The 26,509-nt window shown below is 26.8% G+C and overlaps 2 protein-coding genes across 9 annotated transcripts; one reads left to right on the top strand and one right to left on the bottom strand.

The window, feature by feature from the left end:
- Positions 1–16,580: 16,580 nt before the first annotated feature.
- LOC105257302 lies at positions 16,581–23,135 on the bottom strand. 6 transcript variants are annotated; one of them, XM_025409832.1, is made up of 15 exons: positions 23,052–23,135; positions 21,708–22,875; positions 21,387–21,551; positions 21,117–21,301; positions 20,842–21,033; positions 19,452–19,668; positions 19,195–19,374; positions 18,930–19,067; positions 18,720–18,803; positions 18,354–18,581; positions 18,214–18,282; positions 17,987–18,055; positions 17,724–17,917; positions 17,399–17,558; positions 16,581–16,752 (listed from the first exon to the last, which is right to left on the bottom strand). In XM_025409832.1, exons 6-15 carry the CDS (start codon positions 19,633–19,635, stop codon positions 16,634–16,636), a joined length of 1,425 nt encoding a protein of 474 aa, XP_025265617.1. In that variant the 5' UTR covers positions 19,636–19,668; positions 20,842–21,033; positions 21,117–21,301; positions 21,387–21,551; positions 21,708–22,875; positions 23,052–23,135; the 3' UTR covers positions 16,581–16,633. The 6 variants fall into 6 exon arrangements, with proteins under 6 accessions (XP_025265617.1, XP_019884940.2, XP_011266145.2 ...); XM_020029381.2 differs by having other exon boundaries at positions 21,730–22,875; XM_011267843.3 differs by lacking the exons at positions 21,117–21,301; positions 21,387–21,551 and having other exon boundaries at positions 21,730–22,875.
- Positions 23,136–23,990: 855 nt separating this feature from the next.
- Positions 23,991–25,486, top strand: LOC105252379 (proto-oncogene tyrosine-protein kinase ROS-like). Of its 3 annotated transcripts, none has more exons than XM_025409830.1 (3): positions 23,991–24,164; positions 24,715–24,900; positions 25,130–25,486. In XM_025409830.1, exons 1-3 carry the CDS (start codon positions 24,009–24,011, stop codon positions 25,475–25,477), a joined length of 690 nt encoding a protein of 229 aa, XP_025265615.1. In that variant the 5' UTR covers positions 23,991–24,008; the 3' UTR covers positions 25,478–25,486. The 3 variants fall into 3 exon arrangements, with proteins under 3 accessions (XP_025265615.1, XP_025265614.1, XP_025265613.1); XM_025409829.1 differs by having other exon boundaries at positions 24,019–24,164; positions 24,431–24,900; XM_025409828.1 differs by having other exon boundaries at positions 24,019–24,220; positions 24,431–24,900.
- Positions 25,487–26,509: the final 1,023 nt, after the last annotated feature.

Raw genomic sequence — 26,509 nt, 5'->3', positions numbered from 1 at the left:
TACAATTAAAATATCAATGTTAGATTTTAATTAAAATACAATTATAATTATTTATAATAATAAATAATAAATAATTGTAAATTATAACTATTTATAATTTACAATTTACAATTTACAAATTTATGATGCTATCAATATCAAATAATAATAATTCCATTTATTCAAATATTATATTTAATAACATCGATATAATAATTTGATATTGATAGCATTAACATTTGGATTAAATATTATATTTGATTTAATACACATATTTTAAGTTTTAAAATAAAATATAACATGTTAAGATTTCTTAAACATTAATAATTATGCAATTCTTAAACATTCCTGAAGATAATTTTAATAATTTAAATTTCACTTTTAACACATTTTTATTTTTAAAACATGTTATATTTATTTTAACAACGTTTTTAGAAATAAATTCAACTTAATTAAAATAATTTTAATTTACCTCTAGGATTATTGGAATATTAAAAGAAAGAATGAATCTTTCTTAATAGCCCTAACAATCCTATTATTAAAGGATTCTAATAATTTTAATAGCTTTAACAATCCTACTATTACAGAATTCTAATGATCTTAAGAGCCCTAACAACCCTAATATCAATAGAAGAATTCTAATGATTTTACTTAATAGCCTTAACAATTCTACTTCCTGATTAACTAAAATTATTCGAGATTTGAGGAACCTACCTTGAATCATCACCTCATCTAATCATGTGTGTATATATATATATATATATATATATACAGGGTGGGGCATTTATCTTGAGACAAGATAATATCTCGATTGGAGTCGATTATTTTGAAAAAAGTTTTAGACAAAAGTTGTATGGTTTCAAGGAGGACATAAAATGGTGTCATTAGTTTGATCTTGAAGAGCCACCTGAAGGACACGCGAAGGTCAGCTCCAACTTTTTAAATGGGACACCCTATATGCTTTTGCATATTCTTGTAGCTCATCTCAAGAGCTTTCCAAAACACTATAATTAAGTTAGTTTTCATTAAGTACTTTCCAAGTTATGAGGCTTGAAATCATTTTTTAATTTTACATAAACCGTAAAATATCTTGTAAAATATTCATTTTTCGATTATTTTACCTTAATACTTTTATGTACAAAATAATGAGAAAAATCAATTGGTGTAAAGAAAACTCATAGTTGTTTCGAAAAAAAAAATGTAATTTGCAATTAACAATTACATATTTTTTCTTAAAAATAACTATGTCTTTTCTTTACACCAATTGATTCCTCTCATTATTTTGTATATAAAAGTATTAAGGTAAAATAATCGAAAAATGAATATTTTACAAGATATTTTACGGTTTATGTAAAATTAAAAAATGATTTCAAGCCTCATAACTTGGAAAGTACTTAATGAAAATTAACTTAATTATAGTGTTTTGGAAAGCTCTTGAGATGAGCTACATGAATATGCAAAAGCATATAGGGTGTCCCATTTAAAAAGTTCGAGCTGACCTTCGCGTGTCCTTCAGGTGGCTCTTCAAGATCAAACTAATAACACCATCTTATGTTCCCCTTGAAACCATACAACTTTTGTCTAAAACTTTTTTCAAAATAATCGACTCCAATCGAGATATTATCTTGTCTCAAGATAAATGCCCCACCCTGTATATATATACCGGGTGTTTCAGACCACCCGTACACCCCATTTTAAAGCAAAGGAAGTGGTTATTTTGAAAAATGTTTCAGACAAAAGTTGTTGAAGATAAAGTAATGCATTACATGGGTAAATTTGATTGACCTTGGGTGGCGTCGTGAAGGTCATGTCAAGGTCGACTTGAATTTTTTAAATGGGAACCCCTATTTTTCATTGCATATTCTTGTAGCTTATCTCGAGAGCTTTCCAAAACACTATAATTAAGTACCTTTTTATTAAGTACTTTTTGAGTTATAAGGCTTGAAATAATTTCTTAATTTTACATAAACCATAAAATATCTAGTAAACCATTCATTTTTCGATTATCTTACCTTCATACTTTTATGTACAAAATAATGAGAGGAATCAATTGGTGTAAAGAAAACACATAGTTGTTTCTAAGAAAAAATATGTAATTTGCAATTAACAATTCCATATTTTTTCTTAGAAACAACTATGTGTTTTCTTTACACCAATTGATTCCTCTCATTATTTTGTACATAAAAGTATGAAGGTAAGATAATCGAAAAATGAATGGTTTACTAGATATTTTATGGTTTATATAAAATTAAGAAATTATTTCAAGCCTTATAACTCAAAAAGTACTTAATAAAAAGGTACTTAATTATAGTGTTTTGGAAAGCTCTCGAGATAAGCTACAAGAATATGCAATGAAAAATAGGGGTTCCCATTTAAAAAATTCAAGTCGACCTTGACATGACCTTCACGACGCCACCCAAGGTCAATCAAATTTACCCATGTAATGCATTACTTTATCTTCAACAACTTTTGTCTGAAACATTTTTCAAAATAACCACTTCCTTTGCTTTAAAATGGGGTGTACGGGTGGTCTGAAACACCCGGTATATATATATATATATATATATATATATATATATATATATATATATATTAATCACGTGCCCTAACTGCGTGCCCTAACCGCGTGCCTTAACTGCGTGCCCTAACCGTACTCTTCAGGCCAGTTGAACCTACCTTTCGTTGATCCTGGCCACTTTCTTTCTCAATCTTTAATCAGAGATCAAAGAAAGAAATAATTACTCCTTCCTTTGCCAGATAATTATCGGCAAAAGAGCGTGAAATATTTACGCTCATTTAGTAACGATCGTTCGATTTCACAATCTCTCGTTTAATATTGAATACAACTTCATTTTAACTGAAATAAAGCCAAATTACTACAAATTTCTATAAATTATATTTTATAATAAAATATACAGGGTGTCAATTAAGTCCCGGGACAGCTGAATATTTTCTCATGTAAGGTATTTTTGAAAAAGGTCAAGGTCATTTCTGAAGTAATTTTCAACGAGGAATTCAACGGTGACCTTCAATTTGACCTTGAGCTTGACCTTCAAGGTTATTTGAAGGTCAAAGTGTTTTTTTTAAATAGGAACCCCTATTTTTGATTGTATATTCTTATAGCTGACCTCGAGAGCTTTCCAAAACACTATAATAAAATATTTTTCCCTCAAGCATTTATCGAGTTATGATGCTTCAAATCATTTCTTAATTTTACATAAACCGTAAAATATCTTGTAAAATATTCACTTTTCGATTATTTTACCTTAATACTTTTATGTACAAAATAATGAGAGGAATCAATTGGCGTAAAGAAAACATATAGTTGTTTTTAAGAAAAAATATGTAATTTGCAATTAACAATTCCATATTTTTTCTTAAAAACAACTATATGTTTTCTTTACGCCAATTGATTCCTCTCATTATTTTGTACATAAAAGTATTAAGGTAAAATAATCGAAAAGTGAATATTTTACAAGATATTTTACGGTTTATGTAAAATTAAGAAATGATTTGAAGCATCATAACTCGATAAATGCTTGAGGGAAAAATATTTTATTATAGTGTTTTGGAAAGCTCTCGAGGTCAGCTATAAGAATATACAATCAAAAATAGGGGTTCCTATTTAAAAAAAACACTTTGACCTTCAAATAACCTTGAAGGTCAAGCTCAAGGTCAAATTGAAGATCACCGTTGAATTCCTCGTTGAAAATTACTTCAGAAATGACCTTGACCTTTTTCAAAAATACCTTACATGAGAAAATATTCAGCCGTCTCGGGACTTAATTGACACCCTGTATAATTAATGTGTGTATATTTATCATATAGTATTACAAATTATTTAACTAATAATTTGGCTTTATATTAAGTTAAAGTAAAGTTTAAAAACAATATCTACAACAAATTCTACGATGGATGAGCTATAAGAAAGTAGAATAAAATAAGTGCGCGTTATAAAAATAAAGTAGCATCAAAAATTAATAAAATTATTAATGCGTGCTTTTTATTTAATAAATTAGACAAAATCTTTACAAAAAAATTTTCTTTTCTTGATCCTTTTTTTTAAATTAATACTTCAATAGATTTTCGCAATAGATGCAAAGCATTTCGAAAGAATTTATTAATAGTTATTTAATTTAATCTATCCTAGCTCATCCATTTTAAGGCAACGAATTTACTACAATCTACAATCTACAATTTACATCTACAACTACATCTACAATGTCTACAAATCCATTACCTTAAAGTTAAATTAAAGTTTTATTCACTCACCGGCACTGCGCATCGGATACGCAACAGCGGAGTTGTTGTTATCGAAGCTAGTTGTCTGTAACATACAAATATAAAATTCATTTATAATAATGTTGACAAAATGCAATCAATATTTCAAAAAATTTTTATTGTTTGGAATTTTATATCCGATGTGTAAAATAATAAGCAGAGATAAACACGTATGGAAAAATTATATAAATTTTTGAGACGGTTTTTTAAATAGAAAATTTTATATGATTTTTATAAAAATCTTTTTCTTTATTCTCTTTAATTCATTTCAATAATAAGACCGAATTATTATCTGTACAATTTATACCAATTGATATACAAATAATAAATATTCACTATCAGGTTGCTCCGCCGATGCAAGACGCCTCTCTCAGGCCTCTTCCTCCTCTCATGTTGTTTGCGCGCGATACTTTTAACGACACTCCCGCACTCGCGAGCGATATTTTTATATCGCTATTTTCGTTATTTTACACGCGATACCTAACGGCACTCCCGCACTATTTCGATGCGATTAAAAATTTTATATTTGATCGCGCGATGTATATACTTACTATATATACCTTTAACGGCACTCCCGGTTTCGGTACAAGCGAAAATCCCATTTCATTTACGAGAATCCACTTCAGTCAATAGATCGGGAATGCAACGAAACAACGAGCAAGAATTAAGCTCAAACCGGAAAGAAGACGAACCGATTGACGAAAATAGAGGAAAATGAAGTTCACCAACTCTTTCTCGCGTATAATTATCCTATCTCGTATCGAACCTGGACCCGCTAAGCATGGTTTCAGGTACTCCGCCCAGACATATTATGCCTCCCGCGGTTGCTATATGCTACACCAGGCTGATGGACGGCAGAAGAGGATATCCACATTTTTTAAATGTTTACATTTAGCAATTTAAAAAATGGGGAGGCAACTCCTTTTACCGAGCGAAAATTATGCCTAAAAGAATCCACTCGACTCCTCGACAGGGTTAACACACGCAGTACGTGGCTGTAGACGAGCAAAGAGAAGGGACCCATTGACGACCATTCCGAGCAATCGAGTTCTAACTAATTCGGGTCGAATCACTTGACGAAGCACGAAGCAAGAGTGTACGTTGCCGAGCAACGTGTACAAACTCGAACATCCCAGTTAATTGGCATCGGAAGTAGAGACTCGTGACAATAAATGAAATTGGGATTTTATATGAAAAAGTCCAAAAGTTCCGCGAAAACCCGACGACGCGAAAACGAGACGCGTTGACGAAGGGCTTGCCGTCCGCGACACGTTGACCGACGACGCAAAAGGGTACTTAGCTTCCCATTTAGGCACCTTAAGATTTATCATAAATTGGAAAATTTGAGATAAATCTCAAGGCACCATCCAGGTACTAAGCCCTCCCAACGCGACAAGATGTACCCCATGGGAGGGTTATATTATATTATATATAATTTTATATATAATATTATAATTAATTTTGTAATATACTAGATAAATTTTAATTTACAAATATAAACGATAAATAAAAATATAAAAGATAGAAAATCTATTATATAAAGCAATGTTCAAAATAATTGTTAGAAAAAGAATTTGATAATATATGGAACATTTCACATCACTACCTCAATGCTCGAAGGCCACTGAGGGAATGATCGTAAGTCAAAAACATTACCGCGATACTGTTTATATCACCAAGGTTGACTATGTAGAGAGAGAATATGATAATACATGAAACATCACTACTTTATTGTTCAAGGTTATGTCTGTGCGAATGATCGTAAGTAATAAAGCGTCGTTGAAATGTTCTATGAATAATTGCCGATTAAGAAAATTTAAAGCATTGGTCGAAATTTATTTAATTTTAATAAGTATCGTTAGATAAATTATTATAATAAGTATTAATAATCGAAAGATCATAATAAAATTAATTTCTTTATCCCCTGCTTTTATGTTCCCTTTTTCAATTTTTATTCGCAGTAATTAATGATTGTGATTCAATAAAGATTTATCGTTGCGATACAGTTTCATGTCGTTTATCATAAGTTAATTATTTTATAATTATTAATAATTATATCAAATTATGTTTTGATACTAATTAAAACCGTATTTAGAAAAAATATTTGATAATATGCGAAGCGTTTCGAACCATTACTTTATTGCTCGAGTGTCACCGTGCGAATCATAACGAAGCCGTGACATATAAACAAAATTGCGCTATTGTTTATATTGTTTATATTGTCAAAGTCGAACACCGTGTTACTGATAATTCATTGTCAAAATATTTTACGTGTTATAACATATACGTATATATGAAAATATTAAATTGTAAAAGTTTTCGAATTTATAGATTAATTAAACGATTATTAATTTTTCAATTAATTAACATACGAAGCATTTCGCAGCACTATTTTAGATATTTTCTTTAGAGAATATAAAACTGCACAAAATATCGCAAAATATCGGAATATAAATAAATCTAAACTACCCCTAGATACAGAATAATACTTTGCGCTCCAAGATATCGCAAAATATCGCAAAATATCGCATTGTAATTAAACCTATACTATCCGTAGGTAATTAATATTACACTGCACCACATATATTGCAAAATATCGCAATATAAATAAACCTAAACTACCTCTAAATACAAAATAATACTCCGCACCCCAAGATATCGCAAAATATCGCAAAATATAGCATTGTAATTAAATCTATACTATCCGTACATAATTAATATTACACTGCGCCCATAAATATCGCAAAATATTGCAAAATATCGCAATATAAATAAATCTAAACTACTCCTAGAGAATAGAGAATATTACTTTACGGCCACACATCGGGAAAAATTTCTAAACTTTACTGCTCAAATGTCATCGAGCAAATGCATATAAACATAGCAATACATACAAACAATACCACCTCACATAGCATATTATACTAAAAGATAACGAAAAGATGTTTTTTTTAAGTTATCTTTTTGACAAAGCGAAAAGATGTCTATGAAGATATCTTTTCGCATTGTCGAAAAAGATGACATAAAAGAGACATAATAGTATGTGGCACGTGTATCTTCGCTTGCCGCTACGCGGCAAGTCACTCTTGACTTTTCTCGTATTTAATATTTATTACGAAATGTATATAAAGAGTTAGTAATTAATATAAAATTTGAAACATATTTTTGCCTTTTACGAGCAGTAATGCCAGAAAGAGGATACTGCTCGCACGCATCAATCAGAGAGAGCCACATACGTGTGCTGCGCATTGTATGCATGTGAGCCGCATCTTTTTCCTGACATTACTGTTTATCAGTTTAATTTCTGACAAATTGAATTTAAAATAATTTATTTATATATATTTATTTATATAATTTAATAATCTGGATTCCTTTTATATATATTTATTTATATAATTTAATAATCTGGATTCCTTTTATATATATTTATTTATATAATTTAATAATCTGGATTACTTATTGCGATTCAGAATATTAAACAGATTATTAGAAATTAGGCGGATAAATTAGAGAATTAGTCCATTTATTGTGTGTATTGAAGTATTTCTACTATCGAATTTCGATAATCTATATAGAATGAATCAAGTCATCTTTTAGTTAACAAATGGACAAGACTAAAAAGTCACTGAATTCGGATGAGACGACTTTTAGCCATCTTTTCGTTGACTTAACGATGTCAGTAATAGATGTCTGTGACAAAAAAATGTCCAGTTTTAGTAGTACTTTTAGATGATTTGGTACTGTGTTATAATAGAAATTAATATAGTTTTCGTAATAATTATACATATATATATATATATATATATATATATATATATATATATATATACACACACACATACATACATATATATATATATATATGTATGTATGTATGTATATATATGTATATATGTATATATAATTTGAAATTAACAAAAATTAGTTTTTATTTTGTCTATATTAGAAACGTGAAAAATATGTTTTGTTAAGTATGGTTTTAAAAACGTTTACTTATTAGATATTCAACATGTGTATTTTTGTATTTTATATATTATATAAGATCTGCACATCGTATATAAAATTACAATAGTACAATTAAAATAATAATTAATATTATAAATTTTTTATATTATATTATATTATATTATATATTATATTAAGTATATTATGTTAAGTTAATATTAGGTAAAATTATATTATATACGTTATTATATTAAAAGGTTATTCGATGCAAATAACAATAATAATAACTCGTACAATTATTTTAGTTATTTATGCTATTGGAAATTTATATTTATTTATACTAGAACTACTAGATTTATACTAAAAACGCTACGCTATTGATTCTGCATTACATGAATGTTACAGAAAACGTATAAATTACTATTTTAAATCCATTATTACTTTTCTTATAATCAGAATATTTTTTTATATAGTAAACGTGCCTCTTATGCTAAAGAGAAGATACTCAGATATAAATTAATATAAAAAGTTTATAATAAAATTTATTAAACAATTATATATACATATAATTATTTTTATTTATAGATAGAACTATTTTAGTTTTACACATATAACTTTTTTGTCAAACAATTTTTAAAGATTTTAATTCTTTTTGAAATAACGCGAGTATCTCCGCGAGTGGAGAAAAAGAAATTACAAACGGAATGAAGCTAATAAGATGTCATGGCAACAGATTGATCATTCGAAGCCAGTTACTATTGTGATTGCTAGCGAAACACACTACCGCGTTACTTCACGCTTGATTCAAACTGCATCATATGAATATTACAAAAAATTGTGTATAAATAGTGGATTTTGAAAAGCATACGTAGTAACACAATTGTATATAATAACACAATCGTACGAACGAATCGTCATAATTATACATTTAATAAAATCAAAGATATAGTAAATATTTAAGTGAATTCGAATACACGCTGCGTGTGCTTGAATATGACTGAAAATGTTACAAAATCTATAATTCTATAACTTCTTTAATCGTTTGTAATTTGATAATGGTTATCTTTTTATCGATGTTTTTCTACTATAATATTAATGAAAACGAAAAGCTGATAATAATTATATTCTTATATTCGCGATACATTCCAATGAGTATGTATCATTTTGCATTGTCATTTGTTCTCCTACATCAAAAATAGAAACTATTTACTTACTAAGAATTCTCTAATTTAATCTTAAAATATATACTGTAATCGCGACCGTAAAGAGAAATCTAAAAACATAATATTAAAAGATAATAACTTGCGATTCGTTAAAACTGAGTTTTTTAAAGGAATTTAATGAAAATATATGTATATATATATATGAATTTAACGGAAATATATGTATATATATGAATTAATATCAATTGGATTAACACATCAGAACTTGTAGAGTGAGAAAAACAACCAATTGAAGATTCATCGGAAACCGATTGAGTGCAAACGTTTATGAAAAATGCAAATTATGTTTGGGACAATTTTATGTATTTTATTGAAAGGTTTAATACTGACAAAGGCAACTATTACGCCGAAGGATTATATCACTTCAAACAGCCTCCAGGAAGAAATTGTTTCCATGTATCCGGATTTAAATTCCACGCAGGTAAAAGATATTTTCGCTTGATTAAAAAACAATTGAATGTTATTGCAGTAGTGTAACTAAAAATGAATGGTAATTATATATTCTACTTATAATAGGATTTAAGATTAAAAAAAAACAATTCAATATGAAAGAAAAAAGTATGTCCACTGTTGTAAAAAAGAGATGGATAAAGTTTCCAAATTTTGTTTACAAATAGATGTTATATAGTATATTAAATTTAATTGAAACGGTATTTTAAAATTTGACTAAATTATTCTCTCTCTCTCTCTCTCTCTCTCCCTCCCTCCCTCCCTCCCTCCCTCTCTCCCTCTCTCCCCCCTCTCCCCCCTCTCTCCCTCTCTCTCTCTCTCTCTCTCTCTCCATATACATATATAATTATTATTTCTAAAAATAACAATTTTTAAAATTAATAAAATTTTTTGTTTACTATTTGCAACATTAAAATATACATACGATGGCGCTTCAACAGATTTTTATGTTATTTTTCTTCAATTTTTAAAATTTATTTATTTTCCTAGATATATATCATATTTATTGATATATAGTAAGCTTTATATTAATGTAAATTTTATTTTATGAAATTAATTTAGAAAGTTAGCATCATTTCCTTGTGTTAAGGATAATTATATAACGAAACAGAGCTACTAAATATCGAGATAGAAACTCTGTCTAATAAAAAAATCATTCATCAAACATTCTTCAAGTTGTATCTATTAACGCTGATATTTCGATCGACAATATATTCAATAATAATCACTTGAATTTATATTAATTTTCATTGTACATATGTCCATTTATATACAATTACATCCACATATTTTTATGGAGGCATTATCGGTTTATACTATCGGTTCATACTATCATTTCCAGAATTTGTTTGTATTAAAAATATAACGATATTCGAGAAAAAACTTGAACAAGTTATAAATAAAAGAATTTATAGAATTCTATGACTAATATTTAGTAACTGTAAAGAAACAATATTTTTATTTTTGAAACCTTTTTATTTTTGAAGTACAAACATTAATAAAACTTTAGTAATAAATTTTTGAAAAGAAATTTGAATTACGTAAAATTGTTAAAATTGGTAAAATTGAGAAGAGTTAACTAACCTATCGTGAGAAAGAATCAAATCGTTCGACAAAACTGTTTTAATAATTGCAAAGAGCTACACTTTCGCTTTTACTACTTGCTGTACTAAAAGTTGTTATGATTCCTCATTGACTCTCGTTAACCTATTGATTGATTTTATTTTTGACATGAGTTATGTTAGATACATAAGATGCCTTAAAAAAATTAAAAAAATAGATTTTACGATATGAATAAAACTACATCACATTCAATTTATATTATTTAGGAATGGTATATACCGGGATTATTAAGCAAAGACAAAACAAATGGCAATTTTTCGTTTAATTTTATAATTTATATAATAAAACAATAAAAACAGCCTTCAACGATATAATATTCACTGAGTTCTTTTCGTATGTTATACTTTATGAAGGATATTTCAATGCCCGAGAAAAGTGATCATCATATACATTTCAAATCTGACCGGAATTATTCTGATAGTATGACTGTGAGAAATGAGCAAGAAGTCGATAAGGTTCCACTTGCAAATATTTCTATCATCCCAGAATCTATCGGTAAGTTGCAAAAAAATGCATAAAACATTAATAACAAAATCAATAACAAAAACATTAATAACAAAAATGCATAAAACATTAATAACAAAATTTATGACGAAAAAGTGTAAATATAATTTAAATTCAAGAGAGAATGAAAATCAAAAATATTTTCCAGTAGTAAAAAGAATATAAATTCTATTCCGTCCAAAAAAGAAATAAAAAAGCATAATATATATATAACAGTATACATAAAATTGTCATAATTTAAAGTAAAGTCAATTTTATTAATTTGATACTCCGTTTTAAAGCAGTCGCAAATATTATACCTCTGATTTCTTGAACTATAGGAATTTATCGAAAAATACTTGTCATTTTATTAAATGTTATTTATTCGTTTTTGCCATGAATTAACTATTACTTTTCTAAATCTTAAATGACACAAAAAATTCTTATATTATTTTTTAAAGGTCAATACTGTACTAATTTCCGTATTTTGTAGTTTACATTTATTCCTTTATTTTTACATTATATTGTTTTTTTCTGAGATAATTCACTTAATCTTATATATAATTATGTTAATACGTACGCTCTTAAAATCTCTAGAAAGCAAGCCAACATCTCTCAGAGCATTTGTACAATCCGACAGTCAATTTACAGAAAAGGTAAACGACATTTTTGTGACATTGAGGTAAGGAATCTAAATTCTCAATTTGTATTCTTTTATTTTTTTCTCTTTTTCTTAAATTCAACGACATATAAATATATCAAAATTTTAATTCTGTTAGAATTTTGATAAATGTAAAATGACTAAAATTTTATGTTTTTACAGATGGAACCAACCTGAATTTACCGATGAAATAATACAAGGATACACAGTGCAATGTTTTTTCATCGAGGACTTAAAAGAGATTAAAATCTGCGATGATAAAAATATCACAACTATAAAATTGGAGCACACGGTGCACAATCTAACATCTAATACGACATATTATTTCCGAGTACGTGCGCATACTAAAATTGTTGCTGGTCCTTACACGGATTTAATCAATGTGTCGACTACACATGAAAATCCAATTCCTAAATTATTAGTCACATCGGCAAAAGGTGTCCACATATTGGACGTGGATTTAAGAATTGCTAATACTTTAATATCAGGGTACGTATACTGATAAAAAAATAGTCCTAATCATAAATTATTTTTAACAGTAAGTATAAAATTAAAGTTATTATTATTATGCACAAGTTTATTATTATCAACATAAGCAGTAATAACTATAAAATTAGAAATTTCAACTATAACTTTTTACTATACAATTATAATTGGTTCCTATTTTTCAGATATGTACGATATGTCGCTTATTCAATACAAGACAATAGAATTTATTGGCTAACACTAACAGACCTAATGACATTGAAGATTAATGAAAATAATATCACAAAAATAGCTAGCTTTAATAATTTTCTATATAATCTCTGCATTGACTGGGTATCAAGAAATCTATATTTCACGTATGATGATGAGTTAGCCTATTATATTGTAAAGTTCGACTTAACAATGTGGGAAAATGGCATAATTAAATTTGATAAGATTTTCAAATCAAAATCTAATATTTACCATATAAGTGTATCACCGTCTATGGGGTACGTTTACTACCGTTCACCTGAAAAAATAATTTTCCATTAAAGATTTATGCATATTTGTAATTTTTCTATAATTTTACGTGGTTTTATAATTAAGATCATAAGTAAAAAAAATAATAAGTTATTATATAATTAGAAGAATTTCGAATTTTTACTACATATAAGTTTCTGTTTTTGTTAAAATAATGTTTTATAATGAGTAAAATAATTACATATTTTTTAGAATTTTATATTCAATCAGTTTGAATGAAGGATTTCGTATCCCGACGTATCATCTCGATGAAAAAATCGAGCAAATTGAGATAAATGAATGCCTATTTAGTTATGATATACAAAATTTTCAACAACTGAAAATTGATAACATGAATAATGAGGTGCCGTTAATTTACTGGTTAAGTTATTATTACTTATATGTGACAGACATTAACTTTTCTATGTGCAATCCGATTGTACACCTCCACAAAATGAGTGATATCTTAGATTTCAAATCTATGACAATTGACAAAAAAAACATTTACATTTTAACAAGAGATTATACGGATAAATTTTTTCTCTATGTTTTGGAAAAGAAATATGCAAGTCTCAAGAGCGTAAATGCAGCCGAATATGTTAAAAAGATAATAATAAGCTCATATTATAAATTTGATGAATTTGTTCATGATTTTGATAAATCTGCACAACCATATCCTCCAATGAGATGCCTGACACCTGACGAGAAAGTTTATAATTTTGAGAATGTGAATGCAACAACAAACAGCATCAGTGTAAATCTTCCGGAGCCGGTTGTAAAGAGTGGATGCAAAAAATATAATTTACCAACTACTATATATACTATCTCCGTAAGCTGTTTAGACAACAATCTCAACAAGTCGGAGAAATTCAATGTGCTACGATATGTGACGTTCGAGCGATATTACGAGATTCAGAACTTAACACCATTTACAGAGTACAAGTTGAAGTTTACTTTAAGCAATTTTTACTTTGATCAATTATCAATAAATCCATTTGATTCGAATGTGATATCAATAAAAACTAATTCCGGTAAGTTTGATGCACCAGAATACATAAGTGTTCTACCTTTGACGCCTACTATAGCAGTATTTCATTGGATGCCACTCAAGAAAGTGAACTGCGTGGCCGTGACCTACGAAGTGCGTTAGAAGTCAGTTACATTAGTGAACAGCACGCAACACAAGAGCAAACAATTTATCAATGTGCCGAAACGTACGGCAGACGGCAGATTTTTCACAAAGATTAACTTGTCGCTACCATTACAAGATTACTTAATATACGTGTGTGTATATCCAAATAATTTTAGCGATTTCTACAACGAGAGTTTAAGCAACTTCGTTCATATATATTCATAACCAAACAATATTACTTTGAGCGAGGTCAACATAAATAGCATGGACATTTCGTGGATCTCCAACATTAATCTGACGATGTTTTATACAATAGAGTACAAAGATATTGTAGCAGAAAAGTGGCAAACAATGAATTATATTAAAATGAATTATAACAATGAAGTAATATACAATGTCGAAAATTTACAATCGGGAACTTTATACAAGTTTCGCTTCATATTGAAATACCTTGAATATGAGAAAAATTTTATATGGCCGGCTGATGAAAGATTTACTTTTTCAACACGTGGTAGCAAACGTGATAAGCAAATACCTATACAGCATAATAAGATTGGAGATATATTGAAGAATAATTTCATTGAATCATTGCAATATTGCAAATCATTGGGATGGAGGGGAACTTAATTTTCGCGGGATCGGTTTTCCCGCTAGAAAATAAAGTTTTTATTACGGACATTTTTTCGTACGATGCGTATTTCTTGAGATATTTCGATGTCTGAAATTAAAAAACTCATCTTGTATTTATTTACATGTGAAAAATATAATATTCTATGCATAAAAATGCATAGAAAAATATAATAATAGATATAATAGTATTTATTCTTAATAAAAACATATTATCTTTGAAGATTAATATCCTATTCGTAAATGAAGTGAGAATATATTTGTAATATTGCAATATTGTTACAAAGTAGTTGTAATATTCTGTGCTGCATAGATATTATGTTCTAATTTTTTAGATATGAATATGCCTAAAATTGAAAAAATTATATTTTGCATTAAAGTTATAAATAAAATTAAATTTGTAAAAACATACACAGACGAAGATATTAAAATTATATTTTTGCTTGTTATAGATATTCCGAGCACTCCTGGAATAATAGCGAAAAAATATTACTTATTCTTCATGTTAACCCACACAGCAAGATGATAACAGAAAGAATTCTTAATGTTCTCTCATTTAAGATATAGATATCTAAAAATTTTTTTAGAAAGACAACATAATGAGATCAGAAAGAGCTCTCATGCGCCATATCCAGAGAACGAAAGGACTTCTTGTAGAAGTCATCAAAAAGATAACTTTTTTTAGATATCTTATAATAAATATCAAAAAGATATCTTAAACTAGATATCTTTAGGAGTTCATGTTTATGATGTCAATAAGACATCCTGTTTATGCATTCAAAACATTAAGATTCATATTCTGAATTTTCTTTTATCGATAAAAGTGCCTCTAAAAGACTTATAATTATAAGTCTTTTAGAGGCACTTTTATCAATAAAAGAGGATTCAGAATATAGATCTAAGAAAACGCAAAGTCTTTGGTGAAATATTTTTAGCAAGCTTTCCAAAGTGAATTTTTTTCAATATAGCTATTGTTGACAATGTGAAAAATAAAGATATAAAGAATAATCAATTGTTCTCTGTTCTTCATACTGTCAAACTAAACATCTCAACAGAGACTTCGTGTTTCTTTGGTGTTCTCAATTAACGCTACTTCAAATAATCATTATTATTAAATAATTATTATTTGAATAATTATTATTAAATAATTTTTAAAAATGACATTAAAATTTGTAATGAAAATTTTAATGTCATTAAATGATAACTTTATAAGTTAGAATTTACTTTTACAGATTCCTGTGTAGAAAGAAAGCAAGCCATTTATATTAAAAACATATTAAACTAATTTTTGTATCACTTATTTCAATAGCTATTTTGAAATAATATATTACTTAATTTATTTTAACAATTATTTATTATATAATACATATACATACACATACATACATTCATACATCCAAACATACATACATACATACATACATACAGATATAGATGCATATGTGTGTGTGCGTACGTACGTGCATGTATGTGTGTCTACATATAATCACTTAAAAAAAATATTCAGATATGCTTGACATAAAATATGTAATTTGTATATTTGACATAAAATATGGTAATTTGAATATTTATGAGATCATATTATTGAATATTTATTAGAATTATTATTAGAATATTTATTAGAATTTGAATATTTATTAGATCATATTAAGTAATATCATATTACGTAAGTAATATCATATTAAGTAATATCATATTACTTAATATGATCTAATGAAAATCTAATCTTATCTTAAATGCTTATTTTTATTTTTTGCTTGTTCTTTCTTCTTTAGGAAGACGATCGCCAGCATGTTGTAACCATGATTTAATAACAGCTTGTATTTTATCAATCGTAGAATCTAATCGAGAATTAATTATAGTCTCTGAAATAGAAAAATAAAAATAATTAAAATATAAAATATTTTTTAGATTATATAGATATTTTAGAACATATAGATAGAATATAGATATATATTTTATAAAGCACTAAATTTTTAGTCTCCACAATTTTTGAAATTATATTAACGAACTTCAAATAGAAAATATATATGTACAACATTAATTTATAAAAAAATAAGAAAGAATTTCATTATAATCATTGTCATCATTATTAAATATGATGATAGTTATAATGGATAATAAAGGAGTATGCTTCAATGTTCTTATTGATTTTTTTTTTAATATTGTTATATTCTAAAAATTTATTTTGTATAAATAAGTAGTTATAAATAATTATTTAACTAATAAAGGTATACAATAAAGATAAAATTTTATATTATAGTAAACTATTCATATATAAAATAATATAAAAAAAGAAAATGTAAAATGTATCACTAATGATTACATAAATATGTAACATAGAAAAGAAACTATGTAAATTAGAAGCAAAACATCTTTGTTTTCATTAAAAGTTAATATGATATAAATATCTAAGCGTATAAATATCTAAATTTTAGTTTTAACATACTCCTTAAAGAAAAATGAAAAATAATAAGCAAATAATAAAATAGTATGCAAAAAGATAAATACCAATTATCAAATCCATAATCTTCATTTCTTTTACCATTAGCGAATTTTTTTGTCCTGTCCATGACATTTTATATGCCATTTGATCAGTTAAGGTAGCAGTTAAAGCATTTCGTACATGTTTTTGGAAAGTTGTACCACCGATATTTTTTATCATTTTTTTCTGTGATGCAATGATATTTAACTTTAGTTAAAATATGTAAGGACATTTTCAATGTAAAAAATTATAGCAAAATACATTAGAAATAATTGATAAAACATAGTTTAATAAGAAATATATACGCTAAAATGTTACATAAATTTTGAAATACAATATGAAATCACTCACATATTGTGACCGAGCTGCAGCATCTTCTTTTAGTAATATTTCAAAGTCTTTCAATTCTTTTTCTGATGTAATAGGCAAGTTTAAAGCAAGATTATTGGTAGCATCGCGAGGTGCTTCATTACTCATATCCAATACAAGAAGATAAACTGAATTTATTGTTTTTTTAATTGTCTGAATATCTCTACGACAGGATGCTATAAAAAGAAATCGGATATATTACAATTTAATCAACCAACAGATAAGAAGTTCATAATTATTCTTACCGCAACATAATTCATGATGTTCGAACGTACGTCGTTCGTTTTGTCGGTCAGTATTATTTTGTATACGTGCTGCAGAGAGAATTTTTATAGAGATTAATACTTGATATTTTTTTTAATACATTAATTTTTAGAGGTAATGATAATCTTACATAGAATAAGTTTGTTGTATGTAATTCATGTTATATCAATTTTCATTTATTGAATGTATAAATGTAAGTAATACTTACTAGTTTCAATGACATTATGAATAATTGAATTATTTTTTAATATTTTATCGTTATCCAATTGAGCTGAATCTACGAAGATAATTATTTTGTTAGTATTAATTAACATAAATTTATTTCAATTTTCGTTTTTTTTAACTTACTAAGTATATTTTGTTGCAACGATATTTGTTCGTCGAGTTGATTCGTGTCATTTAGATCATTTAATGTTTCAGATATATATATTTCATTATTTGATTCAACATTATTGTTTGTTGGTTCAGATTGTTTCGTTAGAAGTGGTTCCTGACTAAAGAAATTTCCATATTCCAAAGGTTGACTTTCAAAACCTATGTTATTGTTTTCATTGTCAACAAAACACTTTGCTACACCTGTGAAAAAATTGATTAAATGCATTTTTTCAAAATTTAAATTTTAAGTTTTATTGAATAAAGGAATAATAAATTTAATCAAAATTTTAAAGTGAATAATATTAAAATAATCGATTATATTCCAAATTGTGTTATTACATGCTTCATCTTCGCTTGTAAATTTCTTATTATTATTCTTTGAAATATAATTGGTTGGAGGTTTTTGGAAACTCTTTTGGATATCTATAAGAAAATGAGAGTCTATTAAATTAATAAATTAATAAATTAAATAAACTATTAAATAAACTATTAAATTAATATATTATTATTAATTTATAATTAATCAGTTAATTTCTTGTAATGATTTACTGTAAGGTTTTAGAATTTGTTCTGCAGCTTCATCAGATTCTTCATTAGAATTTTCATCAGATTTTTCATTAGATTCTTTATCTTCACCTAGAGAAATATTATTTTTTTGAAGTTTCGGAAGTCTTTTATTTTTAACATCTATAAAAATATATACATATATGAGAAATAGAACTTTATAACATTTTAAGACAAAATATTAAAAAGTAAAATGTTTTTATTTCTTAATGTAAAATTTTGTAAAATTAAAATGACTTTAAATACTTACATGATTTCTTATCATATTCTTCATCGGAAGAACAAAGTCGATATGGTTTTTTGATTGCACGTTTCATGGGAAGTGGCTTACAATTAGTTGCTTTATTTGTGATTGTTTCAAATGCATCTTCGTCATTAGTCGAAATATTAAGAGCTTCGATTTCAATACTTCTAGCTTCATTATATGTAGCTTCAAAATTATATATATATTCAAAATAATATATACTAAAAATCTGAAGATAAAATACATTGATATTTTAAACCTACCAAATGGTCCTATAAACCTGTTATAATGAATTGTACTCCAATTTTCTTTTGGCAATGTTGCTTTAATGCTTTCAAGTGTAGGATTTTTAGATTTTGGTGGCCACTTAAAAATTTTAGACTCCTTAAATAACCAACAACTTGGTATGGTAGCACACCACTCTTTCCAAAATACAATAAAATACATATTTGTCGAATTAACAATTTTTTAAGAAGTAATTTAAAAAAAAATTCATGTAAAATTGATAATTAATAAATTTACTTATGAAAAAGATTACTTTTTTAAAGTAATTTTAATCAGTTTTACATGATTTTATCAATGGAAATATTTTTTTTTAATTTATCACAATATCAATTGCAAACGATATATAGTGACAATTTAGTCATGTTAAATAAAAGTAATTTATACATAATAATCTACTGTTGAGTCAAGTGTTGAAGACAATTACAACGGTTCTTTATTTACTATGAATAAAATATTTAATAAATTGAAAACATATATCTTATGATTAAAATTAATTTTTAAAGAAAGAAATAGCACTTAATATTTAAAACAAAACTGTCTAAATATTTATATTAGGTGGTAAACTTAATTTCTGCCGCTAAATATTACATATACAATATTTAGCGGCAAAAATTAAGTTTATCACTTAATAATAATAAATTTGCAAAAACTTAAGTGTTAAGCATAACCTTAAATATAGGTTATTTTATTTATTCCTTCACTTTAATTAATCCGTTTCTTATTTGCATAATTGATTTTAGTTTTATTTTTCGTAATGACAATAGCACATTATAGTTTTATTTGCATATGCGTTTAATACCGATATTTTAAGGAAAATTATATTATTATAATTATTTGCAACTTTGTTACAGCTACACAAAAATACATTCGTAAAAGCACATTCATATATACCTGTAAAACAATTAAATTATTTAAAACTACGGTTATCTCTCTAATTTTAGATCTATTTTTTTATCTGGATTGGTTCAGAATTTCTCTTTCTGGTTTCAACGTAGAGTGGAAAAAATACTAAACTAGTACATCTAGTTCAGTTTAAAACAACAGATTTTTTGATAGCGGTATGCCGCGTAAATTCAAATAATGATAAACAAAATTTGAAACTTTTATTGATCGATACATAATAAAAATAAAATGCAAATGCAAATAAACGAATATTGTTATATGTATTATGTTACATATATATTGTTATATATATTATGTTAATCAATAAAAGGAATAATTAATACTAATTTATAATAATATAATAATAAAGTTTTAAATTCTTAATTTTAGATCATTATTTTTTATACTGTGGATTGAAAATAATAATCAATTAGATGAATGTAGCAAGGGCAAAAAACAATAAGATTTGTTATATGAAATACATACAGCCTTTTTGCTAACGTTATTTGCATTGATAATTGTCTGTTGAGACCATTGATTCCCGACTGCAATATCAAACTCCTTTGAATCAATAGGATAATTTGGAAAAGCTACAGAATTCATCAATAATTCTCCAATTAAAATAGGTTTTTCATCATGATCTAAACAAATATTTTTAATGCGTACGATAGTCCTATCCTGCAAATAACAATATTGATCTGCTTTATTCATTATTGATAGTGTAAATTTATTAAAATGTATAATATTATATGAGGTAATACCAAGTTCTTTCGATATTTTATGATTTTTACATGTCACTGTAGGTTTTTCGAAAAATAAATCTTTCTTTTTTTCAAAATTACATGCAATACGTTCTACAATTCTATTGTGCAGCTGCTGTAAAGGTTTTTCTGCCTTTTTTAGTGTTTTTTTAATATTATATAAGTAACTCTCAAATGAAAAACAACTGAAAGAATCAAGATGACCAAATTTTAAAACATCACTGGCTAAATGAATTAAATTATGGATATTATATATCAAAAAATCGGTACCATATAATTCAGTACATTTCTCTACAAAATATTCCAATAAATCTGCAGCATATTTATTATTATCTTTGCAATCTGTTTCGTGACAAAGAATCCTGATTGCACAGTGTAGAGAAATAAAATGGATGAAATATTTCTTTGGTAAATAATTTTGAAGAACAATTGGACCTACATACAATAAAAATAATCTCAATTCAGTCGCTTTCCATCGATCAAGATATTCTAATTCCCGAGTTTTTCTAGCAAATTCAGATGGAATCCATTTTGTTATGATTTTTAAATTTACAGATATTTCTTTTATCGTTTTAGCAGAAAATTTAATACATTTATGAGATCCTTTTGTTACCTTTTGTAAGATTTTTTTTACAGCTCCGAGACAAACAAGATGCATGTAATCAAGTGGGAATTGCGAGACCATCCCTAAATCTGCTTCTTCAAATAATGATGTTCCAGTATGATGATTTTCATCAATACGTTTAATGAAATTTTCATCTGTTCTTAAAGCTGCACTCGAATTCAAAAATAACATGCAATGATTGTAATAATTTCCTTCTTCTCTACATTTTCCACATCCAAAGTAGCCATTGTGACCTTTTGTACATGTAATGAAAGATCGTGCTGGACTGTCACAAATTACAGCTCTAATTGTAACAGTAAAAATTTGATTGCAATAGTTAAATCCGCTTCTATGTAAAATGTTATATTCATCAATAAATTCTCTCAGAAATGTATTACAGGAGTTAGGCTTCTCATATCCATGATAAGCTCCGATTACAAATGGCTCGGAAATTTTTGGATAAATTTCTCCCAGAATGGGATAAAGTTCACTTTTTGAACTTTTGGCTATTGGCAATCCATCAATATTTACATTTATCTGGATATCATGAGATATTTTATTGATACCAATCATTCTCAATTGATCAGTTAAAGCATTTTTTAAACCATAATGAAAATATTCACCTGGTGGTACACTACGAATTATTGTTGATTTTGGTGTTCCAAGTAAAGTTCTTGGATCTAAAGGTAGATTGCGAAATTGATCTAATTCAGCATTTCTTAATATTTTTAGAAGAGCGCCAGTTGCTTCATGAGTTATGCCATGATTGCACACCCATCGTGCCATTATTTTATTAAAATTTTGAGATTTTTCCTGTAATACATTTTTATAAAATCCATTTGTAACCTGATTTTCATCTATTGAATTACTTTCACAATCATTGTGATTATTTATGAAAATATTGATAGTATTTTTGTTATTCGATTCTTTCAAGACATAATTCATAAATTTATCATCTTGAAATTCAGAATCACTTGTAGTTTCTTTTGTTACTGTTTTGCCACATTTAATACTTTTGAATGTAGATATTAGACTATTAATATCATTTCGATTATTATCCAAAGAATTACAAAGTTCCTTGAGGCGTCTATTTTTTTGACTTTTAGATAAATATTTAAATTTTCGTTTTAACATTTTATTATTTAATCGCATCACCTAAAAAATAAAACAGCTATATTCTATTGATAATTGAAATGTTATATATATATATATATATATATATATATATATATATATATGAGAGAGAGAGAGAGATTTATGAAAAGTTTAATAAATAAAGAATGAAAAATTGAATATAAATGTATTTAATCTTCTAAAGATAATAAATTTACCTGTATTTATAACCTTAAAACCTTCGAATTAATAATGCAGTCTTAATTATTTCTACATATACGTTTTTACATATTGTTACGTCGCGGGCGTAACAATATATGTAGAGTTCACTCCGCGACAACGATTCGTTCCCTGGTCCCTCTCGCGGGGCAAGGGAAGCGTAGCCTCTGACCAATCTAAAGCCACTGCCACGCTGCCAGCTGATTGGTCAATTCTACGCTCTCTTTGCCCCGCGAGAGAGGGGCTACGGAACGAATCGTTGTCGCGCAGTGTTCAACGTGCTGATTTTCTTTTATAGACACGAAATATTTAAACTAAAATATTATTATAACATTTCAATATATCTTTAATTTTGAGGATAGAAACATGCTTTCTCACTATACTGCTTATATGCACCGCAGTGCACGAGTGCGCATACGCACATGTACTACAAGTTTACTGTCATTTTCAAGATGACATTTTGATATCGATTTAAAGAAAATACATCTTATATAAAACACTTCTTAAATAAGATGTCTTTTAGACCTCTTTCACCTTTTTATAACAGATATCTTAATATATTTATCTAGTAGATATCTTCCTTCATTACTCAAAAAGTTATCTTTAAAAAGATAGCTTAAAGAAATCTTTCTGACTTATATGCTGTGTGGGAAGTTTTATCGTTATAGTTACTATAATTTGCATCTGCTAATTTTATTATTGTAAGTATATTTGATTTAGGTATCGACTTGAATTGTAGATTATACATATATATATAACTGATATAATATCTAGAAATTTACTGAAAATAGTAATTTACTTATATAAAACTAAACGAATAAATTTATTAAAAACAATAGATTTTATAGTACATATTATTACATAATTAACTCAAAATTTCATAACAGTGCATCGCAGAGGTAATAATGAACAATTTTTGTCTTCAACAATGATCGATATGGAAATGGCGAATCTACATGAACCTTGGCGACATCTATATGAACAGGCGAAACACTCAATTCATGATTGACAATTCTACGTTACATTATAATCCAGATGAATGTGCGGTGATCATAGTCGCACGTAAACAGATTACATTTACAAAACTTCTTGGAAGCGGCGCATTCGGAATGGTAAAAATTAATTTTTTCAAGCAATGTTTCAAATTCTGGATCAGTAAAACAGATATGTATGTTCTAATAAAGATATAAATTACATAAATTTTTATAATAGATTATAAGTAATATAAAATTTAGATGAGACAACAAACATGCACTTGCACTTTATTATATATTTTTCATTGAATTATTTAATATAAAGTAAAATATAATATTACTTGACATTAAACAATATACATTTTCTAATGAAGTATGTATATTTGTGTGAAATATTTCGCAAGTGTTTCAAGGAAAGGTGAAGAACATAGAAAGATCGGGCACAGAGATATCCGTTGCAATAAAAACGCTTCAAAAAGATGCTTCTTCCCGTGAGAAAAAGAAATTGATAAAGGAAGCCAAGCTTATGAATCATTTTCGACACAAACATATATTAAGATTGTTGGCTGTTTGCTTAGATGGGGATTCTCCGTTAGTAGTGTTGGAATTGATGGAAACAGATCTGTTACAATATTTGAGAGATTGTCGAAATTTAGAAGCGTCAGATTCGCCTGCTTTGCGTTTGCAGGATTTGCTCGCCATGTGCAAAGATGTTGCGCGAGGTTGTTGCTACTTGGAAGAGTTGCGTTTCGTACATAGAGATCTAGCGTGTCGCAATTGTTTAGTATCTTCGAGAAATCGAGAGAATCGTGTCATCAAAATTGGAGATTTTGGACTAGCTAGAGATATCTACAAGGATAATTATTATCGCATGGTATACAGTTATGAAAACATTAATGATTAAAAAATTAATTGTTTTGAAAATACTTTCCATTTTTTTATCATAATAGTATCGTGCATTGTTTCTTTAAGTAATATAGAATATAAATAATTTTTATTTATATAAAGCAAGAGATAAATGAACGTTTTTTTCATTTTGCACATATTCTAAAAATGAACAACTTGAATCAGAACATTAAATTTTTATTTAAATCATGTTTTAGAAAGGAGAATGTTGGCTTCCTATTCGCTGGATGGCACCCGAATCTTTGATGATTGAAATATTTACTTCTCAAAGCGATGTTTGGTCATTTGGGATATTAATGTGGGAAATTACATCGTTGGGTGAGAAACCTTATATGGACAAGAATGATAAAGAAGTGATATATCATGTACGCGCTGGAGGCAGGTTGCCGATGACTCTTAACTGTCCGTCACCATTGTACCAGTTGATGCTACGTTGCTGGATTGCAGCGGATGCTAGACCAAATTTCAAATTTTGTCTGGAAAATATTATAGCATTAAGAAAGAACATGGAAGATGCCTTACTGAGTCCAGTCGATACTATTTAGAAATAATTAAATTAATATTTATCTTATTTTCCAAATGATTCAATAAATCTTAATGTAGAAAAAATATTTCTAGAATATTTCTAAATTGATTTTGTTATTTTCAGGTTTAATCTTAATATTAGATTTATCAATAAAGATAAAAGAAATTTGTTAATCTTATCTTCCATAAAATTTTGATTATTAAAAAATATCACATCCGTTTCTATAATTGTAAACAACGTAATATAATGATATATTTAATTTTTGTTTTTGAGTAATGGAAGCGAAACCTAATAATTGCGATTATATATATATGTATAAACAATATTTTTTTCAACATGGAAATATAATTAATTTTCGACATTATATATAACCAATAATTACAAACTGATTGTAAAATTTATGAGTGAAAGAGAAAACGCGAATAATATCTCTCCTCTATAATTAGTTGTGAATATATAAATATAATAATATAATTATTTTGAATTTATAACAGTTATCATGCATGATTTTTTACATCATTCGGAATAAATATATATTTTATCTTTATATTTAATGATTTACTGTATATTTAAATTATATTATTGATGATTACAAAAGTATGCAATTGTATAAATGAACTATACTTATTGCTCTATCTTCACTTATTATAAAGCTGATAATGTATAATATTTGCACACAATTACGGTCTATCATTTTGGAAGATCACCAAATACTGACAACGTTTTATAGATATGTATGATATTATGCATTATAAATAATGTTATTTATTAAATATGTTATTTAATATTATAAATAATATTAAATAACATATGAGGTTATATAAACCATTTCATAATCGATGCACAGATACAACGATGCAGTAATCCGGCGAGCACATTTTTTTGAATAATTCTAATCTTTATACTACAGTATACTAATAATCATAAATCTACAAGTTATAAATCTTAAGTTAAAATAAAGATGGATAGAATTATTGCGCAGAAATATTTCACAAATATTTTAATATTTTAAATAATACTACATATTAAATGAAATAGGAGTATCGCTCAT

Source organism: Camponotus floridanus, unplaced genomic scaffold (assembly GCF_003227725.1).
Source record: "Camponotus floridanus strain SB8 unplaced genomic scaffold, Cflo_v7.5 scaffold289, whole genome shotgun sequence".
NCBI classification, from domain to species: Eukaryota; Metazoa; Arthropoda; class Insecta; order Hymenoptera; family Formicidae; genus Camponotus; species Camponotus floridanus.
This window is presented reverse-complemented; position numbering and strand designations above follow the sequence as displayed.